At 58.0% G+C, this 16818-nt stretch overlaps 5 protein-coding genes across 5 annotated transcripts; 2 read left to right on the forward strand and 3 right to left on the reverse strand.

Moving 5' to 3' along the window:
- Positions 1-2019: 2019 nt before the first annotated feature.
- GGS23DRAFT_598146 (Ser-Thr-rich glycosyl-phosphatidyl-inositol-anchored membrane family-domain-containing protein) lies at positions 2020-2803 on the forward strand (the record flags this gene model as incomplete). Its single annotated transcript, XM_051518730.1, has 3 exons — positions 2020-2218; positions 2272-2613; positions 2670-2803. The coding sequence occupies 3 exons, from the start codon at positions 2020-2022 to the stop codon at positions 2801-2803; spliced, it is 675 nt and encodes a 224-aa protein (XP_051370446.1).
- A 2044-nt stretch (positions 2804-4847) lies between these two features.
- GGS23DRAFT_574691 (TPR-like protein) lies at positions 4848-7810 on the reverse strand. Its single transcript, XM_051516753.1, has 2 exons — positions 7282-7810; positions 4848-7175 (listed from the first exon to the last, which is right to left on the reverse strand). Exons 1-2 carry the CDS (start codon positions 7447-7449, stop codon positions 5385-5387), a joined length of 1959 nt encoding a protein of 652 aa, XP_051370447.1. The 5' UTR covers positions 7450-7810; the 3' UTR covers positions 4848-5384.
- An 813-nt stretch (positions 7811-8623) lies between these two features.
- Positions 8624-10236, reverse strand: GGS23DRAFT_574696 (RNA-binding domain-containing protein). The gene is made up of 3 exons (XM_051516754.1): positions 10055-10236; positions 9587-9973; positions 8624-9395 (listed from the first exon to the last, which is right to left on the reverse strand). Coding segments are annotated over exons 1-3 (810 nt in total). The 5' UTR covers positions 10057-10236; the 3' UTR covers positions 8624-8974.
- A 1347-nt stretch (positions 10237-11583) lies between these two features.
- Positions 11584-13696, reverse strand: GGS23DRAFT_129511 (putative HLH transcription factor). The gene is made up of 3 exons (XM_051511151.1): positions 13252-13696; positions 12246-13187; positions 11584-12191 (listed from the first exon to the last, which is right to left on the reverse strand). The coding sequence occupies exons 1-3, from the start codon at positions 13367-13369 to the stop codon at positions 11833-11835; spliced, it is 1419 nt and encodes a 472-aa protein (XP_051370449.1). The 5' UTR covers positions 13370-13696; the 3' UTR covers positions 11584-11832.
- A 1996-nt stretch (positions 13697-15692) lies between these two features.
- On the forward strand, positions 15693-16785 carry GGS23DRAFT_129544 (uncharacterized protein). Its single transcript, XM_051511152.1, has 2 exons — positions 15693-15974; positions 16294-16785. The coding sequence occupies exons 1-2, from the start codon at positions 15790-15792 to the stop codon at positions 16517-16519; spliced, it is 411 nt and encodes a 136-aa protein (XP_051370450.1). The 5' UTR covers positions 15693-15789; the 3' UTR covers positions 16520-16785.
- The last annotated feature ends 33 nt before the right edge of the window (positions 16786-16818 follow it).

Below are 16818 nucleotides of genomic sequence, written 5' to 3' on the forward strand. Positions count from 1 at the left end.
ACGCGCATGGGGCCATCTAGCATTTGCAGCATAGACCCTCCTGTGCGTGGGCACGTGCCTATTCATCTCCCTGCTGGTATGTCGACGGGGAGCTGCCCATTTATGAGTACCCTTCAGTTCCGCGTGTGTGTGCGATCAAACTTCTTACGCAAGTAGGTAACCAGGGCATAATATAGAACGTATCATATCGCATGAAATCCGCAGGATCCCCGACGCCCAGCGACACGGCAAAAGCTACCTGTCGTCTCTGTACCATGGCAAACAGACCCTTCTTCTTTTTTCTTTCTTTTTTTTCCTTTTTTGAAAATGCGTAGCTGCTCGCGGAATTGCTTGCTGTAGAGGCATGGTGAGGCAAGATTCGATTGATGTCTACACGTAGCTTAGCTTAAATACCCTTGGTATTAAGGGGCTATACTTATATACCTGCATATTTCGGGTGTCTGCGCACCGGTATGCATGTAAAGGGGATATATATATATATATATATAGATACCTAGGTACCTATGAGTAGGAGGTATACAACAGACATAGGTACGCATATGATAGAGCCTTGCCTCATCTTAAGTAGTGCCCGAGGTGGGTAGTGGCAAGCAAAACCAGTTCATGGCACATCTCGCCATCCCTCTTGCCCCGATGTCTAAAGGTACCACGCTCAGCACGCCATACGAGGTGCCCATGTGGTGCCTATGCGGATATGACAGACGCCATAAACCGATGGAGTAAGGGACGGCACAGCCCCCAATTGGGGGAGGGTGTTAGGTAAGTACATAGTTACATTATACCTGCGCAGGTTACTGAGATTAGGTACCGAGAAGGGCAGCTCTACACGAAAACACCCACTGCAACATCCCCCGAAAACTAGGGTAGCGAATCGGAAGAATGTCGAGGCACATACCCAGGGTGCGCCAGGGCTTCTCAGGGATCGCGGAGAAGGGGAAAATGGGTAATATGCGCCAGCGACGGTTTTACGTCGAGTTAAATAACGTCCAGCTGGCCCAGCCTATACAGATACCTATCTGTCGACTTGCTACCTAGGTACCTACCTCCAATATGCTCCATTTAAAACTGGGCACCCGTCAAACGTGGGAGAGAGACACAGCGTGTGCATGGACTCGGGGTTCCGGCCAATGTGGGCGCGCCCTCGAACGGGCCAGGACCCGCGCTGCGAACCTGGGCACGGCCGACCGACGTGATTGGCGGGGCAGGATCAAATGTGTGGGGCAGCGTCGAGATGGAATCGCCCAAAGCGGAAAGGTGTGGCCTGCTGATTGCTGAAGAACCGCCTAATCGCATATTCTAGGACCTGTCACCGAGAAGAGAGAGGTGGTAGACCAGCCCTAGTCGGGGGCGGTGATGTGGTGATGTGGGATTCTAACCATCGCTAGCGTCTTCCCTGCTGCACAGCAATCTTGTTATTCTGCTATTGCCAATTTCGAGGGACCGTGTGCCATACTCTGTAGTACCTGCCTAACTATGGGTGTGTAGGTACCTGCCCCATGTATCGTCGCTGCTTCGTGCCTGCCCCCCGGATCGACGGCTACCTCTTTTTTATCCTCCTTCCCCGTCTCTCGTCGATCTCCTGTCCACCCACTCCTTTCCTCCTCTCCATCACGCTCGTTACCGATCCCATTCTCCAGCCGCTCTTCTTCTCTACAGCCTTCTAATTCTCTGCCCCAAAGCAGCCAACATCTGGTAAGTCATCTTCATCTCCGTCAGGATAGCCAACCGGATACGTGAGAGAGCCCCAGACAACTCCCCGTTCCCTCTCCCACCCGTCTGTGTACGCGTCGTGGCACCAGGGCACCAGAGACGGAGCGGACGAGTTCGCAGTCCGGCCGCCCGAGCATGAAAAGTTTTATGCGATAGGTGTCGCCTACCTGCCTCGTCTGTCGCGTATTTAGACGACGGCTACCCACCGCTCCAGCAGCACACCCTCTTTTCCCTCTCGCTATACTAACCTTACCCGCTTCCTGACACAGCTCTTGCAGTCGCTCTTTCGGTCCTACGCAACCAGCAAACATGAAGTTCACCATCCTCCCCGCCGTGCTCGCCGCCCTCCCGGGCCTGGTGGATGCGGTCATCATCACCAACAGCAACTTCGATGGCATCCGAGCTGGCCAGGCCTTCGAGATCACCTGGGACGAGGCTCTGGGTCCCGTTAGCATCACCCTAAAGGAGGGCAACGCTGATAATCTCCAGACCGTCGCCGAGCTCACCTGTATGTCGATTCCTGCCCATGCTTGGGTCGTCTGATGCTGACGATGTGTGTAGCCAACCAGACCGGTGATAGCTACACCTGGGTTCCCTCTTCCTCGCTGCCCACCGGCACCTACGCCTTGGAGATCAACGACGGAACCGACGTGAACTACAGCGAGCAGTTCCAGGTTCAGGGCGGCGCCGCTAGCAGCACCGCAGGCACCAGCTCGGCTTCGGCCTCGCGCACCTCTGCCTCGGCTTCTTCTACCGCTACTGAGTCGTCCGCTGCCTTTTCCACGACGTCCAGCATTGCCACCACTAGCAGCGTTGCCTCCACCGAGTCGGTCTCCTCCGAGTCGGCCTCCGTTACGTCTCAGGCTACGGAGTCGTCTGCTTCCAGCACCCTCTCTACCAGCAGTAAGTTGGGCCTCCTGATGTTTGGCCTAGTGGGGCGCGTAACTGACGAGTCGTAGCGTCCTCGGCGTCTCGAACCACGTCCACTGGTATTCCCGCCACCGAGAGCCCCATACCCAACACGAACGCCGCTCAGTCGGTGGCTCCGCTTGTGGCGCCTATGCTTCTCGCCCTCGGCGCCGCCCTCATTTAAACATGTCAAGTACATATCAGTCGTGCATGACGGATGAGCAGGCGGAAAGTGGGGGGCGGTGTGGACGATGATAGTTCACGTCTCCCTCTATTATCACGTCGTCTCATCTCATAGCAAGCAAGGACTTTCGTCGCTGTGGTGTAGATAGACTCATCCCGTTACATGCGGACGGTCCATTTCGTACGTAATCCCTGAGGGGAAGGATAGACCTCGATGCTTAATGGAAATGGGAATACACAAAATCGCACGCACGTCTTGGGAGGTTTCTTCGTAATAGGCACGGGTCTTAGGAAAGGAGGGGGGGAATGCGATGGCGGCAACGGTGCATAGCGCCTCTGTTTCGGGACAGCCACCGCTGCAATGAATACGTTTTACGCGTCCCGAGTTTCTAACAGTAGATTATTAATACAAGCGAGGGAGAGGGGTGTCTTTTTTTCAAAATTTATTCTGTGCGTAGTGTGGACGCGTGTGGACGCGTGTATTGTGGAAGAGGTGCGTGGACGAGCCAACGTGACGTCAACGTAGAGGACAAACAGACGGGCCCAGGTCGTATAGTCCCATCGTTGCTGGGGAGAGGGAAAGGGACGTGTTTGCAGCTCCGACGACACAGTATATGTCGTCATCCGTAGCAACAAGGGGTGGGGGGGGCAAAGCCGGCAGTCGAGCAGGCTATCGGAATGTATGTGTATGTAAATAGGCTATCATTGACGAGCAGCCGGTGCTGGGAACAGGGCTAGATGCGGCTGGCTGGCTGGTTAAGCAGGTCGTATCGCATGCGCCCGTCACAGCACAGCCGCGTGGCCAGACGGGCAATCCCACGCGAGCTCCGGAGCCTCGGGGCGCCCGGAACCCCGCCGCCGTCGGGCCCCGAGAGGCTCCGGGCAGGCTACTTGCGTCTGTCTGCGTGGCGCAGCCTCAACGCTGAAGGGGTTTTCGCCCGTCCATGGGAGCTGCTGCGCCCATACGTCGAGGCAGGGGCGCGCGGCTGGGACGTGGCTGCTCCCCTTCTCGCCACCCCCCCCTTTTTTTTTTGTTTCTCGTGTTTGTTTTGTTTGGGCCCAGGGGCTAGGGCTCAGGGATTGGGGAGGGGAGGAGAAAAGGGGTGGCGAGATGAGAGTTTGAGCCGGGTAGGCAAATACATACCTATACCTAGTACATACACGCGTACGTAAGTAAACTAGTACATAAATAAATACCTAGAGAGGTAGACGCGCACAGGCCTTGCTTGCTCGCTCGCCTGTCCGCCACGCCAGCCGGTGCCGCGCAACGTCCCCGGCCGACCGGCCGCGGCTCCGGCGTGGCGTCGGCGAGGCCGCGCGCGAATGAGCGGAGGGGAGGGGCCCGGGGCTGACGGGGCGCGGTAGCCAGCGCCCCGCCCCCGGTTCGCTTCGGCCGTGCGGGGCGCCTCACCGAGAGGAACAGAGAGGAGGAGAGGAGGAATGGGTCGGGGGGGGGGGCAGGTCGTGCTTATATATACACATATATACCTACCTAGGTATGTCTACCCGCCTGCCGCGCGGGCGGGCCAATCGCCCCGACGCAAGGGAGGAGGAGGAGGAGGAGAAGGCTTCGGTGGGGAGATCGGGACGAGCTAGACGGACGCGGTCTGCCTGCGCACAGGCGGGCGGGCGAGCGTCCGACCGTGCTGCAGGTCCGGGCTAAGCTACGCCGTTCCCCCCCCCCCCCCCCCTTCCTTCTCAACTAGTTAGCGCCGCAGCTACCGCGCGGCTCGGCTGCGCGCGGCGTGTTGCCGACGCGGGACAGATGCGAGGGGCAGCCAGCCGCGCGCGCGCGCGCCGGAGAAGGGAAAAAGCCGCGGTGAGACAAGGCAGGATGCGCCCGCAGCCGAGTTACACACCCCGCGCCCCCCCCTCCGGACAGGGCAGGACTGTGGAGGCGGGGGGGGGCGCCGGGGCGGCGGGGAGAGCTGGGCACATCCAGCGAGACCGGCTGGCCGGCCTGATCTGGTCCGGAAGACGGACTCGGACGATACGCTCCCCTATCCCGCGCGCATCACCTCGATCTACATGTGCACCCGCGCGTCCTCGCGTTCAATCTCGTCGTATGTATTCCGGTAGTTCTAGATATCTCCCTCATATACACATCGATACGCCCGCGGCATAACCAGGCTCTGCTCGTCGGTGTCTCTCGCCGGCCGAGCGAGCCCCTTAATATCCCCCCGCAGCCCAATTTTTGCCATGTGTATCCGCCGCCGCCACCACCACCACGGCTCGTATACGTCTCTTTTTCTTCTCATATTCTTTTTTCCTTTCCTTCTCTCTCTGTCTCTCTTCGTAATATCATTAGCAGTACGTAGCAGACCAAGCCAAAGAATCAGTTTCTTAACCTAACGAGTCGATAGCATAGATAGACCACCCCATCCAATACTACCTACCCTAGCGCGTCCGAGCCAGATGGACCCCCTTTCCCCTTCTCATCCCTTGCTTCTTTCCTTTGGCGCCCCTCTTCTATGCTGCCCCAGCCGAATCCTCCCCTCCCATCAGCAGCAGTGCAAGTCCATAGCACAACCCCGCCCATCTTGTCTTGTCTTGGTCTTGTCTCGTCTCGTCTCGGGTTAGCGCTAGAAGTCGATCTCGCCGCGGAACGACTCCGGGTCCACGCCGGGCAGCACCCGCTCCGCGAGGTCGCGCCGGCCCATCTGGGTGAAGACGCGGCGCAGCGTGTCGTACAGGTTCGTGCTCCGGTTCTGCGTCGTCATGGCGTCGAGCTGCGCGTCCGTCACGCCCGCCACGCCGCCCGCCCCCCCCGAGCCCAGCAGCTCGCGCGCCTTCTCCCTCCCTTCCTTCTCCACCGTCTTGTGCATCCCCAGCGCCGCCAGCAGGTGGCCCGCCGCCTCCCCGTGGCACCCCATGTTGATGCAGCTCACCCCGAGGTTGTACCGCGCCCGCACGAAGTTGGGCCGCAGCGTCAGCGCCTTCTCGTACGCCGCGATCGCCTCCTCGCTGCGCCCGCTGTTCGCCAGCGTCGCCCCGAGCCGGTTCCACAGCAGGTGCACCTGCTCCTGCCGGTTCGACGCGCCCAGCTCCGACGACGCCAGCGCCGCCGAGAAGCAGTCCACCGCCTTCTCGTACTCCTCCGCCCCGTAGAACAGGACCCCGAGCCCCACCTGCACGTCCGGGTCCATGTGCTCCCCGTCCGGGCTCAGCCGCGCCGCCCGGATGAACAGCTGCGTGACCCGGTCGTGCAGCTGCTGCCGCTCCGTGAAGCCCAGTTCCGCCGGTGACGACAAGTCGCTCGGCGCGATGACCGACGGGTATCGCACCGAGAGCCACCGCTCCAGCGTCCGGTACGCGATGCTGTCGTAGCCCTCGTTCGTGTACGAGACCGCCAGCGTCATGAGCGCCGGCGCGTTGTTCGGGTCGAGGTTCTTAGCCTGCTCGAGCGCGCGGATCGCCGCCGTCTCCTTCTCGTTCTGGGCCTGGGCCATGCCGAGCTGGACCCAGGCCTCGACGTGCGTGGGGTCCTTCTGGACCGCGGCCTCGAAGGCGAGGGCCGCCAGCGACAGATTGCCGCCCTCCTCCACGATGCGCATGCCCTCCTGGAACGGGTTCCCCGTATCCCTGAAGAGGTTGTCGTCTTCGAAGAGATAGTTCTCGATTTCGGGATCGCCCATCAGCCTGCTATTGGCGCCGGGATTGCCCCAGTCGCCGAAGCGGTCGGACCAGTCGGTGCTTCCTAGCTGCTCGACCCATTCCTCCTCCTCGAGCACGCCCTTGGCGGCCGCCTCCTCGGCCCGGATGCCTCTCCAAATCGACTCAAAGTCTCCAAACTCGTTGGTTTCGGACTCGAGGACCTTCTCGTCGAGCTCGTTCAGCTCCGGCTCGAGCGCCGCGGCCTCGTCGTCTTCTTGCTTGTCCTGCAGCTCGAGCTGTTTGAACTGCTCCTCCCACTGTTGATCGTCGAGCTCGACGAGCTTCCCCTTCCCCTTATCCTGGGTTACGCTCTCCATCGGCTGCTGGGGTGCGGGGCGGTACATGCTCCCCCCGTACATGCCGCCCATGCCGTAGTTCATGTTCATTCCGGTCATGCCCATGCCCATGCCCATGCCCACCATCGGGCTCTGGTACGCGGCCGCGGAGGGCATCGGACTCGCTCGCGACGAGCTCGCCTGGCCGGTCATCTGCTGGAACTTGGCGTAATCCTCGGGGCTGAATTGAGTGCCTTGCGGGACCTTGAAGGCGTGCTCCATGGCGGCCTGGGGGTTGTGCTGGAATTCGTTGATCCACGCGGGCGAGGTCGAATTGGCTCGCAGGTGTACGCCGTGGGAGGGGTGGTCTAGTCGTATCTGGTTCATGCCCTCGAGGGGCATCGTGGGGAGCTGGCCATTCTGGTGGAGGAAGCCGTTTACCATCTGCGACCACAGCGAGAGTGGGGATTAGCCGCACGGGACAGGCAAGAGTTCAGAAGATTAGTCGCCTCGACACGGTCGAAGCTGCGGTGGTCGTGGCGGTGCCTACCTCGTCTTGCGATCCATGCTGGGCGCTGCGGAAGCCGCCCATGTTGCCCTGGGGAGCTCCATTTCGTAGGCGATCTCTCTGGAGACTCGTGTCGTCCTGGGTGTGCTTCGCGAATTGGCTCAGCGGGTTGCCCGCGGTCGAGCACTCGGGTCCTCCGAGGAAAGACATCTCTCCAGGACGATGGGATCAAGATCCGGGCGATGACGGTAGTGCAGCCTACCGAGTCGTCCTCGGGAGGGCGGTTGTGGCTCTGTGCCGTTGTTCCCCTGGTCCCGGGGGGAGAAGAGAATAGACGGACGGGATAGCTGGGATTCCGTGCGTGCGTGGATGGCGCGGATGGTTAGACTATCTATAACCTACGTTGGAGCGTTCGGCGGTGTGTTGTGTGTGGCGTCGTCGTGTCGTATCGTGTCGTGTCGTGTCTGTCGTTGAATTCGGATGAATGTAGTTGTAGAGGGACGAATGGTGGCGGTAGTGGTAGTGGTAGTGTTTGGCGTTCTGGCTGCTATTATTATTGTTGTCATTATTATTCTGGCTATTTTTTTTATATTACAAAGCCGGCCTAGGAGCTGCCCAAGGTGCCGAGGAACGTCACGGGGCACCCAGTCGGAAGAGGATTCGGTATTCACCGAGGTCCGCCCCCCACCCAACTTCGTGGTTCCCTTCCATTTGATCTCGAGGTACAAGGGCGCTGGCGAGTCGGTACCGTGTAGCGATCAGTGCGCTGCGACATGTACCCGTAAAACCCGCCCGGCTGGGCCTAACCTAGGTGCCCTACAGGTCCGCATAGGGTGTTATGTAGGTACCGGATCTACTGGGAGGATGCTGCTGAACAACCTTAGTGCATGTGCCCTAGGTACCAAGGTACATCACTGCTCGTTCCACGCCGCGTGCACCTGTTGAGGTACCTAGGTATCGTGGAGGGGAACCGGGCTGTTCTGCCATCGTCGCCTCCGTCCCCAGCGCAAATAGCGCAGAGACAAGTAGGCATACACCCAAGGCATCAACATAACCAACAGCGAGATGGATGACGCGACGGAGGACATGGCAAGTATTACTCGGTCACATGCACAGTGCCTACTGCTAGCAGGTGCCGGCCCAGGGTTCACTTGTAGAGTTCATTCGTAGGGTCCCCTTCGTACCGGAGCCGGAGCGGGGCTATCCGTTGATTCGACGACCCCGCGTAGGCAGGGAGATGAGACAGGTCCAGGTCCTGTTGATACTATGACCCGGACGCTACTTAGGACACCCCGTACGCTGGGAGCCTGCGCGTAAGCAGTAGCAAGACGAGGCCAATGACGTGCACCGATCTCGAGCCACCCGAGCAAGAGGCGGGAGAGGAGAGAGAGGGGAGATTTTGTATGCATTTCATCCATATAGGCGGACGTGGCCGTTTTCACCCTACCAGGCCGCCGAGACTATAAAATCAAGAGGTGGGCTGTTTTACACGGGGTTGGGTGGGGGGGGGGAGGGAATATGTTACATTAGTACACTGAGCCTAGTCTTCTATCATGATAGTTGACTGGAAGCTGAGGCTGGTCTGGTCGCCAACCTCTCCGGAGCTCCGTCCGACGTGTTGCCATTCTCGTTCATATCGCAAGGTCCCCGCCAAGTGCCCCTCTTTCCATACCGTAAACAGCAATTCTTCGTGAGAGTACACGGCTGCGGACGTCAGACTCAAAGCGGAGAGCCTTTATCGTGGGATGCCGCCGCCCTGGGTTCGTCCCGTCGCGTAGTCGATGCGCAGGGGGCGTCCTCCGATGTTGACCGTGGACAGCTTCTCCAAGGCCTTTCTGGCGTAATCGACATCCACGAAGTCGGCGTGGGCGAAGCCGCGGGGCCAACCGGTATTGCGGTCAACGGCGACACGGACGTCGATCACACCGTCCAACTCAGTGAAGAGCTTGTTGAGCTCGGTGTCCGACGTTTCATAGGGGATGTTGCCGATGTAGAGGGAGTTGGTCGGCTCTGAGGAGCCCCCCAGGGCATCTCGTCGGTTAGGCACGTCCTTCTTGTGTTCCACGTTGATGCGGCGGCCGTGCCAGAACGACTTGTTGGCCTCATCGACAGCGCGGTTCGCAGCCCTCTCATCCGCAAAGGTAATGAAACCAAAACTAGCCCACCCGTCAGCACCAATTGAAAGAAGGGAAAAAAAAAAAGAGTAGGCAGCTCCCCCTCCCCCCCTCGATAATTAAGTACGGGACCAAGAGGGGTGGTCGTAGAAGAACGAAGGGGGGGAGGGGGGGTCATAGGACACATTGGCTAGGGTCTCCGGAGGGAGAGAAATTCCAATGCATCAACGTACCCTCTGCTCAAGCCGCGGCCATCTCGTCCGATGCTGAGACCAAGAATGGTACCATACTTGGAGAAAGCCTCTCGAAGATGGACCTCGGTTGCGTCAAAAGTCATGTTGCTGATGAAGACGCTGAAGCCGCTCTCTCGGAGGCGCTCCGACTCGGTCGGGCTCGACCGAAGCGTGCTATCCTCCTCGGCGTCACGCCTGTCTCCGTCCTCCTCCTCCTGGGCGACCCGCGGAGTCTGAGAAAAGTAGCGGGCGAGAGGGAATGCTACAGCCGGGCGCGAGCCAGCCTTGCTGATTTGCATGGCAAAGGAGGCGACCTGCTGCCGCGGGACCGCGACAGCCATTGGCGAGGAGCAAGCCGCCCTAGCAGCTGCGCGACGGATGGCGTGCCTATGCGACGACATGGTTAGTTCTCCATTCCACCCTCGCGGGGGGAGGATACGGCGGTGGTAGAGGCAATGAGAATCTCACATCGTGTTGTTACGCGAGTGGGCTTCCTACGAAGATGGAATTGAGCCGCGTGGTCGATCTGGGGTTGAATGGAGGGGTGGAAGGTGAACAAGGTGGTTGTGGTTTTTTTTTGGTCGCAACACACAAATTGTCGTAGCAGAGTTTTTTTTTTATCTATCCAGAGGGAAGAAAAATTTCGCCTTTGCTCAATCGAAAGTTCTCGGTGCTGATTGGGTGCCCCTCATGTTCTGCTAGACCCGGGACGGCTAGTCTGCTTAGGTAAATTCACTTATCGGGGTCCGGCTACGGTTACGTAACCCAAGAGATTTCCGACCCCTCCTTGAGGTACTTTGTACCAGCCTCACCGTGATTAGTCAATCCTCACCACTTGGAGATGGAGAACTTGGAACCTGAGGCAGCGTCGGTACCTTGATGCCTATAGGCTATAGCCTATAGGTAGGTAGGTAGGTATCTCCTACCAACGCCTCTTCATTCACATCCCTCCTATATACAGTTATAAGCATATACGCAACTGCTGGTCAGCGTAGGCCTCTCCCCGCACCTCGGGAACGTCACTATACAGGTAGCCTCGTGCCGGCGATGGAATCAATTGCGTAGGTATGCACACGCGCTCCTGTGCCGAGCACAATCGCCGTCCGAGCGGCGGGCCATTCTACCTTGGCCTAAGAGAAATAAATCTCCTTCCCTCCCCAGCACCCGGCCTCACCTCACCTCGCCGCTAGCGTTTCCCATATAGAAAGCAAATCCCGTGCCTCGTCAAATTCGCGAATATAGACTACCTAAGGCGATGCTAGACCATACCGTGTTGCCCTTGGCTCGCAGGGCTGGATCTCATCCTCATCCAAGAGTCCCTGAGTAGGTAGTCCCCACGCTATCCCAACTGCGAAAACTCCTCCAGTCGCGCCACCCATGACCCCTTTCCCCTCCCAAAACCCCGTCTTTATTCCATACCAGACGTATCCTCGTTGGTACTAACGCTCACGGGTTTTAACCCCTCTCTCGCAAACAACCCCAAACCGTGACAAAAGAAAAATGCAAGCCGGGTAGCAAAACGGCGGGTATATGTGTATATGTACACTCCCAGGGAAAAAAATAAAATAAAATAAAAACGGGTCCACAGCTAGGGACGAAGGCGAGACGGCGACGATGCGCGATGGTCGGACCGTAACGAACAGTTTGTCGAGTGCCGGAAATCCCATATTCGACAGGCCGTCGTTTGTGTCCAAACCCATTACAATCCGTGCACCACGTCCTCCCTGCCTCCCCTCTCCCTTTAGCCATGACCGAAGATATATATAAAAATTTCTATCACCTTCCTCTGGCGACGGGAGCCCAGGGGGTCGAGATGATGGGACAAATATTAATCGAGTTGTCGACGACCATTGGCGAGCCAAGAAGGAATACCGAAAGCTAACGGTCTCGCACTTTGGCCAACGCCTGCCTCAGATGGTAGGTAGGGGAGTAGGAGTAGGCGTAGTAGGCATAGAAATAGAAGCAGGGAAGGGAGAAAAAAAAACCACTGGAGTACCCATATTCCAACCTCATTTTCTTCCGTACCGGTCCCAAGTGCGCCTCGAGAGTTCTCTTTTTTTTTCAAGTGCTCGTTGACAAGTGGGTCACAAGCAAGTCGCGCCGGACAGCAACAGTAAACGTGCACAGGGTATCGATGAAAACGTGCTCAACGTCTCGAGCATTTTTTTGATAACCGTCGTCCCCCACAAAGACGGCAATTTACAACAACGCAAGGAAATGTAAATGATTGGTGTCGTGGTTTGGGTCTAAAAGCGGTCCGGTCGGAAGCCGTTAGGCCTCTGGCCGTCGTATTGGACCCCGGTCATAGAGTCCGGTGCGTTCGGAAGGTTGCCGCTCAAGGCCCGCAAGGGCGGAAGTTCAGGCCGCGAGGGTGCTCTGCCGTACAGGTCCTGTCCGTAGGGGTCACCGGATGGCTGCGACGGCATCGGTTGACTTGGTGCGCCTTGGCCTGACTGCATGCTCGTCATATTCCCCCGAAGCTGCGCATTCTCCACTCGCACCCTCTCCAATTCGCGACGGAGCCCCTCCGCTTCTTGCGCGGTGTTATGGTAGTGGCTGTGGAGGGTCTTGATCGTCTCCGACTGCTTCTGATGCTCAGCGATAGCTGAATAGCGAGTTAGTACGCGGCGTAACGGTTGGCCAGCTAAGACACTCGTACCTTTGGTTAATATTTCCCATTTTGAGGCCTTGGATCCGCGTTCCTGCGGCATGAGGTCGCGAAGCTGCTCAAAAAGCTCCTTCATCTCCGTCCTTCGCTTCCGCTCGGCAAGCTTGTGGCTCTGCCGAAGCTCGGGGGTCCTGCTGTACGGTTGGTTGCCGCTATGGGGGCTGGATCCCTCGCTATGGAGACCCGAGATTTGCTTGTGCTGGAGCGTATGGTGGTGAATCGTCCGAAAGTCCGGTATCGAGCCGTCGTCGAGCCGTCGTTGCCCGGGGGGCAGTCGAGATTCGGACGTGAATTGGCTGCTGGCAATCGATTCGGTGATGCTGCTTCGTCTCGAGTCGAAGAAGGTATGGTTTCCAGAGGGCATCCGCTGGATTTCTTCCTCCGGGAAGGCCCAAGCCTGGCCCTTAGTCGGCTCCGCGGCCCTCGCGATCGTGCTCGTGGCAGGGCCAGTGATGGCGGGGGCGGTTCGAGCAGCCTTAGGATGGCCTTCGGGGGTGCGCTCGACGTTGGGCTGGTACCCATTCGATATCCTGTGCACGGACAAGTGATCCATCCCGGTACGAGGATTTCTCTGTTGCGCCAAGCCTCCCTGTATCGATGTTGTCGACGGATTCTGGCTGGTGTAAGGGGAGCCGCCCAACCTCATATCGCCGAAATTCAGGTTAATCCTACTGTCCACGCTCTCGCGCCGCGATTCAGGGCCGACGCTAGCAGCGCCCCCTAGCGACGCGGCACCTTGTATAGAGTCGAACGACTGGGGCCGATCAAAGCGCCCGTTGCCCAAGGTCGTCGGTGAGACCATTGACGCTACGCTCATGTTGCTCGCGGGAGACACTAGTGGCGGAGGGAGTACGGTCGTCGTAGTAGGAGAAGGGGTCTTGTCCTGCACCGAATGGTACACGCTGATCCCAATACCAGACGCGGCGGACGTGTCTACACGGCTGTCAGCAATCGGGCTCTCAACACACATCTCCATTAAGATGACCAGGCTACGTACGCTTGCTCGAGGCATCTGTGCTCGAGTAGTAGGCCGAATCACGATTGTCTTCGGGGGAATTGAGAACGGTCGCCAGCGGGAGCTTCTGGGAAGCTAGTCTGGACGGATCGGCGGCCATGGCGTAGATATAGATGCGGAGAGGTCTGTAGAGAATGAAGAGGTCTGTCGAGAGAATAAGGCGTAGAGGTCTATCGAGTACTTTCAAGTGGTCTATCGAATACTATCGGGAGGTCCGTCGAATACTACCAAGATATCTGCCGGGCAAGAGAAAAACACAAGGGAATCCTAGTAGCGCGGAGGTCGAGATTTATACCAGGATGATGGGCGGAAAGGTGGGTTGTGCTCGTGTCCACCGGCGTCGTCAGGTAACTATAACTATACTTCCGAGTTCATGAGACCGCTGGGCAAACCGTGGGCGTGTTCCGACTGCTCTGAGGAAGCGGATCAGGACAGCATCGAGGCCGGCCGCCTAAATACGTGTAGGGCGCGCGCAACCGGGACGGGACGGCGCCAAGAGGGCAGGACGTCAAACAGAGCGTGAATAGGATTCGGGCGGGCGGGCGGGAACGGGAAGAAGAGAGGATCCGAAGTCAAAGCACAAAGAAGACTGTCGTGGGAGGTAGTATAGTATGGAGGGTAAGTTTGTAGACGACGGAGGGAGTCGTTGTAGTAGCACCAGAAGAGAAGGTTTAAGGATGGGAGGAAACGTTCAGAAGAGCATATGCCAGTTCAGATCAGTTTGGTACCGGCGCCCAAGCGCAACCATACGACATTACGACAATGCGCACCGGAAGATTGCGAGCTTAGACCACGGACATGGGAAAGGGGGGGGGAGGGGAGGGAGAAAAAGAGGCTCAGAAAAATAGACAGAGTCAAAGGGATTGCGAATAAAAAAGAGTAGCAGCCGTGCCAGAAGAAGAGGAAGAAACAGAAGCAGAAGCAGAACGGCGGAGGACGGAAATTGTACAGATGTACCTAAGTCGTGTTCCCCCCCTCCCCCCCGGTCTAAGGGTTCCCGTACCAGAAAGTCAGCACAGGCCTCGACAGGGCTTGCCGGTAAAGACAGTAGGTTAGGTTAGCTGGGCAGGGAACGATGAATGGATTGTTGCTGTACCCGGGTATGTACGTACCTTAGGTACCTAGTACACATGGGTTGCAGGATGTAGGAGGTTGCCGTGAGTATATAGGTACCTACCTAGGTACCTACCTGTCCCCAGGTTAGGAGGTACCTCCAGACATAAGTGCCTGCCCGTACGTGATACATTATACATTAGGTAGGTACCTAGGTATATGAGGTATCCTGGTTGTCCTCTCTCGTTTGAACCCTACTGACAAGTACATAGCTAGGTACCTAGATCCATCGTCTAAATACCCTGCGGTCATGTATCTAGCCGGTATCTGCTCGCCCCCCGGGGGATGCGGAGGCACACGATGTATACACGCTTTGATTGTATGAGACCCGAGGCAGATATGTACTCATACACATGTGCCTCTCGTGGCCCATTCAGCCATGCCCACCGGGGTACCTGCCTACTTGTATATATCGATGGAACCTGAGGTCTCACACAGAACGTGAAGACTCGTGGAGGGCGCCCGCCTCATGTAGTGTACCGACCAAGTACGACGGCGAAATGCAGAAGGATGGGAGGAGGGTGGTTGGGTGGATATAATACTCTAGGTACCTAAGGTATACATACCTCCATGTGCCCTATGTCTCGTAGGTACCTCTGTAGGTACCTAAGGTAAGCTTCGTATGTATGCCTACCTTAGGTGCCTCCCTCTAACAATGCTCACTTAGGCACCTCAGGTCAGCATGTACTCGGGAGGTTCCTGGGCCCAAGAGGTCCCTCGAAGACAAGAGAGGGCCGATAGGCTTCAGTGCCTCTTCGGTAGGGGCGGGGCGGGCGGAGGCGACCCGGAGATGGATCTAAGAGGCAGGATATGTAACACCAACAAGTCTGTGGAATGTCGGGTACATACTGGCACGTATATGGCAAGGTACCTGCCCAAGGTACGTACGTACGTATCCTATAGAGGCCGTAGTGGCTCTCGTGCCTGAAGCCGATGGGCAGACGGGGAGGGTCTTTTTCACCTTGTCCCCTTCTCCTCTCGAACAGGTGGGATCTAGAGTAAGGGCCGGAGGGCCATGTGGGTATGGATGGATGTGTGTACAGAGAAGGGGGGGGGAGCCGACAACCACAGCTAACATGCCTGCTGTATCCGCCCCCTCCCCCTCTCTTTTTCTCATACGCTCGGTTTCTGTGCCTCTGCCCCGCCCTTGTTCGAGGGACCGGAGGAGGGAGAGTCCGTGTATGTGCAGGGCGAGCCTGCGGTGCTGGAGGAGCTGCCCACCACATGCTACCTAAGAGTAAGGTGGTAGATGTTGAGAGGTAGGTAGGTAGACAATCCCTTGGGCACCGAACCTAGTAGCAGCAGGGCAGGTGAAAAGAACCGCCGAGAGGGATAAGCTACCTGCCTTAGGAGGTACTGACCTCAGGTACCTCCCTGTCTGCGGCACATGTGAATAATGCCCTCCATATGAGTATGTGTAGATACCTCCCACAGCCAACTTGGGCCTTTTCTTTGTCCCTTCCAGCCCTCCCGTTTTCCCGTCGCCTGCGGACGCCTCCCTCCCTCTCCCTCTCCCTCTCTCTCTCTCTCTCTCTCTTTCACACACACAGAATGGCCTTGACGGGTGGAGCGAGTGGCAGGTATGTGGCCAGGTACGTAGTACGTCCCGCGGGTGCTGCGTAGGTCCTCTGGGCCGTCAATGGCTGGAGTCGACAGTCGCGGGATGGCATGGCCTTAGAGTTCTCCATCTCACCACATGCTTAGTCCATGTACGTACCTTGGAGATGCATCGGGCTCCCTGGCTAAGGATTCCACTGTCGCATGGCTATTTCCAGGAAGAGCTGCTTGCGACGGTACCTGGCCCTCGAGTATCGGGTACGAGCGGGGCCATCGACTCTGCCAGTCCGGAGGCGTGCCGCTAACCAGCCGCCGCCGTTTCTTTTTTGTCCCTCGTGGCTGACTGAGTACCAGGCACAAGGGAGACATGTCGAGCAGGGATCCCCGAGGTCCTGATTCCGCCCTTCTGCCCCATGCGCATGGGAAGTGGAGCGAACCATGGGCGGGCACAGCGATGGATGGAGGGATGGGCCATGGGGCCGCCGGGGTCCAAGTACTACGTAGTACAGCATGCACGCAGCTGGCCAATGGCGCCGCCCACGGGTACCTAGGGGGTACATGCCGCAGGTGCAGGCACTGAGTTGTACCCGCCCACCGGCTAGAGGACGCGCCGTACGTTAGGTACCTCGGTACTTAGGCTAGGTACCTTAGGTGCGCAGCCGATGGTCTTCGATAAAGCGACGTAGTCGGCTTTACCTGGCCAGATGGGGGGCGGGTATATCGCATGTGGCACGTCTGTGGATGTGCGAGTATGGTGGGAGGATGGATGCATCGTGTGTGTGCGTGTATGTTGTCCATACACACATACATGGCGTCGACGCAGTGCGTGTGTATACCTAATGGCGAGATATGCATGATTCATTTGCATCCGAACCTGCT

Source organism: Durotheca rogersii (assembly GCF_024521655.1).
Source record: "Durotheca rogersii strain YMJ 92031201 chromosome Unknown GGS23scaffold_16, whole genome shotgun sequence".
NCBI lineage: Eukaryota > Fungi > Ascomycota > Sordariomycetes > Xylariales > Xylariaceae > Durotheca > Durotheca rogersii.